The sequence below is a fragment of the Lithobates pipiens genome, unplaced genomic scaffold (genome assembly GCF_037356315.1).
Source record: "Lithobates pipiens isolate NorthernLeopardFrog02 unplaced genomic scaffold, aLitPip1_a1.2 Scaffold_17, whole genome shotgun sequence".
In the NCBI taxonomy this organism is placed as follows: Eukaryota; Metazoa; Chordata; class Amphibia; order Anura; family Ranidae; genus Lithobates; species Lithobates pipiens.
Genome location: NW_027507755.1, coordinates 6,376,018 through 6,385,308, shown reverse-complemented (window position 1 = coordinate 6,385,308; position 9,291 = coordinate 6,376,018). Strand labels below are relative to the sequence as shown.

The window sequence follows — 9,291 nt, the reverse complement described above, 5'->3', positions numbered from 1 at the left end:
GTTTAGTGTGTCTTGGTAGGAGAAAATATGTAATTAAAGCAGATCTTCATGCTCTCTTATTCAGCTATTCACCTGCCCAGCAGATCCAGTGTTGTCCTGCTGAGATCTGCTTCTTTTCTGGCCCCATCTTCCTTTGCAATGTCATCAGTAACCCAGCGGCTTCCTGAGATATATGACGTACATATACCAGGAGGCGGAGTGGACAAAGTGCACATCATTCGCCTAAGAAAATAACATGCATGGAGGGGAGGGCCAATGCTTCATGTCACCCAGGTCACATGGGTGATCATTTAACTGGTGACAGCAACAGCATCTCAAAAATTCAACTTAGGGGGAACTAAATCCCTCTATTGAACCCAAAACACATTAATTCAAGGCCTGTCCTGTATGAATACTGCTACAGTTGCTTATGCTCTCAACCAAACTGTCAAGCCATCAAATGGCTGGAGTTATAACTGATGAAACGTTCAGCACCATGGAAACTGAAGATCAAACACAGGGTGAGATGGCAGCTTCCTGGACTGTAAAGGATAGGAGTGTTTAGATCTGCTTTAAAATTATCCAGTGGAGATTTGCTTTCCCACTTCCAAACCAGCAATATGTTGTCTTCTGTTGCTTCCCTGCTATTAATTAAATTTTAGTAGTGTTTGGTCAGTGAAGCAGTGAAGCAACCTTCAATCGTGACAAAGAAAGTCAAATTTCAGTGACTTTATGGCTTGCAGAGTCCTCGGTGACACTATCACTCACCATGTGACACGTCCTTAATTGAAGATCAGTACAAACCAAGGAGCCACGTGACAACGTGACTAATTGGTAACAATTTGAATTTTTTTAAGCTGTCTCTTCTGCTGTTGATATAAGTACAGGAGTCCCAAATTGTTTATGAGTGCCATGTCCAAGTTCTACAGTTATGTGTTCTGGGCCATACGTGGGGAAGAAATTAAAGTGGTATTAAATATGGTGGCTGTATTTGTTTTCTTTTATAAGCTTTTTACCCTCTGTTTTCACCTGGTGATCTGGCCAGTAACACAACCCCTGTATTACAGCGCTTCAACTCCAGATGAAGGAGCACAGGGGCACATTTGGACAGCAGCATTGTCAGCTACTAGCAGATGTAGATGCGCTAATAAACTGCAGCCAAACTCCATTTAATACTGTATAAGCAGTTACAGCAAATCATGTAAAACAACCCACTTACTGGTTGGATCACCAGATGAAAATAGAAGACAGCCTAAAAAAGAAAACAAATACAGTCCACGAACACATCTAAGAACTGGTAAGCTGCAATATAATAAATGTTTGGCTTTTTGGTTTAAAACAGCTTTAAGCATTTGCTACTCTGTTTAGGACTAATCCTTTATTTCTTGTGTGCACTTAATTATTACATCAGCCAGGAATAAATGTGATTCACTAAGTTCTCAGGGATGCCCTGTCCTCATTCTTGTCCTTTACTCTACAAGTGAGTCAGGGTAAGTAGAAGAGCCAAGATACGTTTTGTAGCCTATCAGTATTATGTTTCTTAAAAGCCCTCATTTATCAAATTAGCACTTTATGGGATTCAGCGTTTTGAGTACAAAAAAATAAAAATGGTTGCTTATAAGAAAAACCTTATTAAAAACTCCTTAAAGGGCCCCCCAGTACCCCCATTTTATTTACCTGAGCCCTGGAACTTCATCTGGCGGGGACGCGCTGTCCCTCTGCCCGGGGGTTCTCGGCTCTTGATTGGATAGATAGCAGCTCAGCCATTGGCTTCTGCTGCTGTCAATCAAATCCAACGACGCGGACGCCGGGAGTCATAGATTCGGCGGCTATGGACGAATGGGAGAGCGATTCTTCTAGGGGGGTTATTTGATGTGGTGAGGAGCCGCGAGAGCCACAGAGGGACCCTAGAAGACTGTGTCATACTTACCTCTACTGTGCAAAACGAGCTGCACAGTGGAGGTAAGTATGACATGTTTGTTATTTTAAAAAAAAAATTTAAGCTTTACAATCACTTTAATCCTTATAAGAAAATTGGTACTTGAGAGGCCAGCCTAAGGCATCAAAATTGGTTAACTTACTTAAACATTTAAAAGACAACGCCTTCTGAAACTGATAATCCATTTTTTTTTTGACGGAGCTAGCCAACTGAATTATATACAACCTTATCTATCTTGGCAACACCACAATTCCTAAAGCCAGCCATAGATGGTTCAAATCTCAGCCAGTTCAGAAGGAAACATCTGAGATTCAAACCATGTATGGGTAGGCTGAATGTGCCCAAGTTGATCGTTCAATCAACTTGGGTACAACCAGCCTGCCAAATTTTACATGTGATTATTGCTAGTAGCTGTTATAGCCGCTAACAAAAATCACTGTGTTATCACGGCGGGGATGGCTTCCCCCGCCGGGAGAAGACCCATGACTCAGCAGGAGGGAATCCCCTGTCAACACTGTCTGTGTTGATGGGAGAATCAAACAAAATTCTTTCCTGCAACCTGTGGGTGCAGGAAAGAAAGTCACTAAGTCTTTGGCTGGCCTTACTCTGTCTGCCCCTTTGTTATGATCATCTCCCCCTCATTAATTCCTAATATTGTAAGCAGAATGTAGTTGTAGACAGTTAAACCACCATAAGTGGCAGGAATGTCCCCCATACAAATATCTAAAAACATAATTGGCGTTAGTGGTTACATATCTCAGAGGTAAAACTGCTCATTGCTCAAGGAACCCCTGGCAACCTTTGGAGGAAACCTGGGGTTTCCCGGAATCCTGACAAAGTCTGTTCTAGAGGATCAGACACAAACAACTGCAAGGGGATCTTGTCATGGAACTGTTCAAGAAGAAAACAACAACAAGTAATACAATTCACCAAAACAGAATTATCAGATGTAGGTGGAACTAGAATGGTAGGCCTTTTAAGCACTAAAGTATAACTAAAAGGCAAAAACTTTTTTTTTTAGTTTTGCATACAGTGGAGAGATATTCAACCTGTCAGGGAGATTGAACCTCTCTATTTGTCCTGTTTACTGTTATCATCGAAAACTAAAGTAAACAGAAAATACCAAATTTTGGGTTGTCCATAGAGCAGTAATAGAGGGTATATCTTCCAGTGAGGACATTCATTATGCTGACACTGGTGGCAACCAGGGATTCCCTCACTTTGGAGGGATTTCCACTCACTCCCTGTTTTAGCTATGGGACAGGAATGAAAACAGATCTCTCTATTAGGACATAGATGGCAAAAAAAAAAAAAAACAACCTATCGGGGGCAATAACTTTCCCTAACTCTATCCAAAACGAAAAAAAAGTTTTGCCTGTAGTTCTACTGGCTCTGTACTGTCAGATATTGTCAGCTTTAACTTCAAACGTATATTAACAAAAAAACATTAACTAGGTAAAAGTAGTATTTTTTTTCCCTTGTAGTTCTTCATCATGTCAGACAAACATGTCAGTTTGATTCACAGATACACCATGCTAACACACATGGCTGAACCTTAGGAAGAAGAGATCGATACAGGCCATCAACCCCCATTATCACGTCTCATTATAGGCACTTGCCCTTTCAGTAGCAGTCCATGCTCTACACATTTAGACTGATGACATTAAACAGGATGACAAAGCAGACAGTACTACGGTTGACAGGAGAGATCTATCGACGGTTTCTTCTGGAAGATGTCGAGCTCTTGAACGGATTAAATTCATCCTATGGAAAATAAAGAAAAAACAAATATACAGTTAGGTCCATATATATTTGGACACAGGTACAATTTTCATACCTTTGGCTCTGTATGCCACCAGAGTAAAAATTAAAATGGAACAATCCAAATTAATTTTAAGTGCAGAATTTCAGCTTTAATTCAAGGGGTTGAACATGAATATCAAGTACAAATTTTAGGAACTGCAACCATTTCTATACACAGCCCCCCCCGGGGCTCAAATGTAATGGGAGAAATGAATATAATTATAAATAAAATGTTAATTTGTAATATTTTGTTGAGAATCCTTTACTTGTAATGACTGCTTGAAGTTGGAACCCATGGACATTACCAAAGACTGGGTTTCCTCCTTTCTGGTTTTCCAGGTTCTAAGGCTTAATTCACACCTATGCATTTTTTGTGCTTTTTGCATTTTGCCAGGTACTCTGATGGCCTGGTGAAAGGTACTTAGGTACTCTGATGGCCTGGTGACAGGTTCTCTGATGGTCTGGTGACTGGTATTCGGGTACTTTGAAGGAGGTGATAGGTAATCGCATGGACTGTGACAGGTACTCGGGTACTCAGATAAACTCTGACAGGTACTCATATGGATTGTGACAAGTACACAGATGAACTGTGACAGGTATTCAGGTACTCATATGGACTTTGACAAGTACTCAGATGAACTGTGACAGGTACTCGGGTACTCAGATGGACTGGGACAGGTACTCGGGTACTCAGATGGACTGTGACAGGTCCTCGGGTACTCAGATGGACTGTGGCAGGTACTCGGGTACTCAGATGGACTGTGACAGGTACTCAGGTACTCTGATGGGCTGTGACAGGTACTCAGGTACTCTGATGGGCTGTGGCAGGTACTCAGGTACTCTGATGGGCTGTGACAGGTACTCAGGTACTCTGATGGGCCGGGACAGGTACTCGGGTACTCAGATGGACTGTGACAGGTCCTCGGGTACTCAGATGGACTGTGGCAGGTACTCGGGTACTCAGATGGACTGTGACAGGTACTCAGGTACTCTGATGGGCTGTGACAGGTACTCAGGTACTCTGATGGGCTGTGGCAGGTACTCAGGTACTCTGATGGGCTGTGACAGGTACTCAGGTACTCTGATGGGCTGTGACAGGTACTTGGGTACTCTGATGGGCTGTGACAGGTACTCAGGTACTCTGATGGGCTGTGACAGGTACTTGGGTACTCTGATGGGCTGTGACAGGTACTTGGGTACTCTGATGGGCTGTGACAGGTACTCAGGTACTCTGATGGGCTGTGACAGGTACTTGGGTACTCTGATGGGCTGTGATAGGTACTTGGGTACTCTGATGGGCTGTGACAGGTACTCGGGTACTCAGATGGGCTGTGACAGGTACTCAGATGGGCTGTGACAGGTACTCAGATGGGCTGTGACAGGTACTTGGGTACTGGGATGGGCTGTGACAGGTACTCTAATGGACTGTGAGTGACAAGTCCTCTTTATTGGGGGGGGGGCAATCAGTGTGATTGGTGTGTACACTGTAAGCGGCAACGAGATGTTACCGCGGTTTGTTTACATTTAGTGATCATACCGATCACGTGGGTAAACAGCTGGCCAATGGCTGTTTACCAGCGTCGGTGACAAGCTGTGTTCCCGGGAACACGGCGCCACCAGCGTGCACGCGCAGCTCGCTCTCGCCTGCACAGTTGGGGTGTAACCATCTGCTTATGTAATGAAGAAATAACAAAGGAGTAACCCACACCTGGCCATGAAACAGCTTTTGATTCAATTGTCCAGTTTTATGTTGTCTGTGTTCTGCTGCTGCAAGCAAAGCAAACAGAATATTGGCATGCATTAAAAAGGGGATCAACTCCAGAGATAAAACGACAATTCTCTCGCTCTACAAAACTCTAGTCCAGCCGCACCTGGAGTATGCTGTCCAGTTCTGGGCACCAGTCCTCAGGAAGGATGTGCTGGAACTGAAGAGAGTCCAGAGAAGGGCAACAAAACTAATAAGGGGACTGGAGGACCTTAGTTATGAGGAAAGGTTAAGAGCACTGTACTTATTTTCTCTGGAGAAGAGATGCATGAGAGGGGATATGATTTCAATGTACAAATACCACACCGGTGACCCCTCAATAGCCATAAAACTTTTCTGCAAAAGGGAATTTAATAAGACACGCAGTGATTCACTAAAATGAAAAGAAAAGCGTAGAGAGTTCTTTACTGTAAGAACGGTTAGGATGTGGAATTCCCTTCCACAGGCGGTGGTCTCAGCAGGGAGCATCGAGAATTTCAAAAAACTATTGGATAAGCACCTGAATGACCACATCATACAGGGACATAAAATGTAATACTGACACGTTTGGTGAGGTTGGAGCTTGGTGAAGTTGGAGCTGAAAATTAGATCAAAACCTGCCACAAGGTTGTGTCCAACCAATTGCTGGTTACTACAGCTGGCATAATTGATGTCTGGTGGGGTCCTGTTTCTTTTGCCAACATTAGAAGCAGGGTGGATATACGGTAAATCAATTATTTAAAAAAAAAAAAAATCTGTTTTCTTTTTAATTTAAATCGATTTGTTTGAATTTTTATCAATTGTATTTTAATAAAATGCTTTTGGAAATCTAAAGATAGTTTTCTATTTAAGATACATTAATAATTGTGTTTATTCAGCATGAAATGGAGTTTAGTTATGTAGCATGAGGCTGCATTTTCTGCAATATTTACATTTTTAGTAAATTCATTCAATGAATTCACACCTCTGAAAGCTGATGCATTCACACAATTTCACAGTAACCATGAGATACGACAAAATTCAGGAATATTCCTTTATCCCATTGTTTTGCAAATCTATGTACACTACAAACTGTATGATTGAATCGGTTCTGATATCGCTGTTTTACTAACCTGACAGCTTATTATTTTAAATTGGAAACCTTAATTTTGTTTGCAAATATTAAAGATAACAACCACCAGCAAGAATGAGTCCATACATTTAAAGAGCACCTGTCATTTCAACTCCATCATGGCAGCTCCTGTTAGCGGGCATTCACTCACCTGCTGCCGCATCACCAGCCATCCCATTAAAGTGAATGGGACTGTCGGTGAGTCAACAGCGGGTCAGAGGAGGAGCCTCTGCAGGACAGAGACGACAGTTGCTTTTTAAAAATTATGATTAAAATCAAGTTGATTTAAATCAAGCTGTTTTACTAGTGATTTAAACTGACTTGATTTAAATCAAATCCACCCTGATTCAAAGTATAGTAGCATTAAGGAAAGTACAGAGCTGCATAATGTGTCTTTTATATCCGCTAGAAATTCATATATTTAATAAAAGCTGATCCTCTCATTCAGAAATCAGTGGGAGAATGGAAATTTTGAAGTAAAACACAATTTCTTCAGGACAGGGATAGGTAGGAATCTGCAAATAAAGTTTACTAAAATTCTACCAATGTAAATAAAGTAGTTAACTGGAGGGAATTTTGTTCCCAGCAAGGTCCCTTTCACACAGATAGACTGATTGGGTCTGCTTGTCAATTTTTTCAGTCGGACCCGATCGGACTATCCATTACTCTCTATGAAGTGGTGGATAACAACGGACATGTGTCAGTCATCCGATCTGATCCCGTCCACTAAAAAAGACAGAGGAGGATCCATTCCCCATCTGTCTGGATTAGATGACAGTTGGATAGAAGCAGACAGGCAGTCCGTTTCTATCCCTCAGCCAACAGAGGAGAACAGGCTGTGTCTGTGTCCACTCTGCACCAGTGGAGAGATCCCCGCTTAACAGGTGTACCCCACCAGTGTGAAAGGGACCTAAAACTGAAGATACATTTGTATGATCACTTCGAAAACTAGTATAGAAGCACAACAAGATCATATAAAGGGAGGGTCTCAAAGTCATCAGAGTCCCTGATTCTGTATTTTTTTTCTTAATTCATGTCCTCATCAATCTGCCATGATCATATCAAACTCAAAATCTCTCTACCTTAAATTTGTTTGGGGTAATAAAAAAAAAGGTTACTACCAAACACCAAACTGACTACATCATACAGAAAACACACTGCACAGAGAGCATGACTTAAAGGGTAGCTCCACTTTTGTGGGGCAAAAGAATAATAATATTCATATAGCATATACAAAGCAACAGAAGTTATATTGTAATTGAATGGTATTACTGTAAAAATGACCTTTCCTTTTCAATCTGCTGCGATGTAATTTTCTGTAAAATGCAATATGGCTACATGGAAGCGTTCTGTAAACAGAGGGTGTATGGAACGCCCCCCCCAGAAATGTAAATTTCTGCTTGTGTAATTGGCTTATTGATTTTCCCAGAGGTCTGCAGCAAAATACAAGTCAGAATGTGAGCATCTCCTGCAGCAAAAATGCAGACCCTGCGACTTTCCTCATTAGGAAAGCAGCGGCAACAGCTGATTGACCATTAAGAAATCACTCCCATACAGATTCACTAAGATCCCTTTCACACTGGGGCGTGTTTCAGGCGCTTTAGTGTTAAAAAAAAACAAACATGTAAAATGCCTGAAAGAAGCCTCATCTGCAATCCCAATGTGAAAGCCCGAGTGCTTCCACACTGAGATCCCTTTCACATTATGGCGTTTTTCAGGTGCTTTAGCGTTAAAATAAGCACATGTAAAACACTTGAAAGAAGCCGCAACTGCAATCCCAATGTGAAAGCCCGAGTGCTTTCACACTGAGGCGCTGCGCTGGCAGGGAGTAAAAAAAAAAGTCCTGCAAGCAGCTTCTTTTCAGCGCGTTTGTAGCGGTGAATACACTGCTCCTAAAGCGCCCCTTCCCATTGAAATCAATGGAAAGCACCTGAAAAGCGCTTTTGGCAGCAGCTCTTTGTGGGCGCTTTTAACCCTTTATTTGGCCACTAGCAGGGGTTAAATGCACCTCAATAGAGCTCAAAAAATGCTGGTAAAGCAATGCTAGTTTAAGCGGCGCTTTATGAGCATTTTTTGGGCGCTGACATTGTGAAAGGGCTTTCACATTGGGATTGCAGATGAGGCTTCTTTCAAGCGCTTTACAGGCGCTTTTTTAACGCCTGAAAAACGATCCAGTGTGAAAGGGGTCTAAGACACAAACAAACAAACAGCTATTTGTTCAGAATAACAAAAAGTAGGAATCTATAACAAAGTTAGTTAAAATCCCTGCAATGCGCAGTACATAGATCACACAGAGGGGAATGTTTTTTCTCAACAGATGTGGAGTTGCTCTCTAACCGGTTCCCGATCGGCTCACGTCTATATACTGAGGCAGAAGGCACTTCTGGGCGAAACCCAGTATGAGTACATCATACCCTTTAGGAGCCGCTAGGGGGTGCATGTTCGCTCGCTGCACAGCAGGTGTCCCAATGCAAGTGGCCGGTGGGTGTGATCGCGTACAAGAGCGCCAGCACAGGGATTTGTGTGTGTAAACACAAAAATCCCTGTTCTGTCAGGGGAGAGGAGACATATTGTTTGTTCCTACTAAGTAGGAATAACAATACATCTCCTCCCCAAGTCAGTCCTATCCCCATACAGTTAGAAACACTAACGAGGGAACACATTTAACCCCTTGATCGCCAGTGTTAACCCCTTTCCTGCCAGTGCCATTTACAC

General features: G+C 42.4%; 1 protein-coding gene across 1 annotated transcript in view; it reads right to left on the bottom strand.

Moving 5' to 3' along the window:
• Positions 1-1,971: 1,971 nt before the first annotated feature.
• Positions 1,972-9,291, bottom strand: part of MRE11 (MRE11 double strand break repair nuclease) — a 594,456-nt gene continuing 587,136 nt past the window's right edge. The window contains exon 20 of the mRNA XM_077484966.1: positions 1,972-3,682. Coding sequence (XP_077341092.1) covers positions 3,629-3,682 — 54 coding nt within the window. The 3' untranslated portion in view covers positions 1,972-3,628. The remainder of the gene's footprint in view (positions 3,683-9,291) is intronic.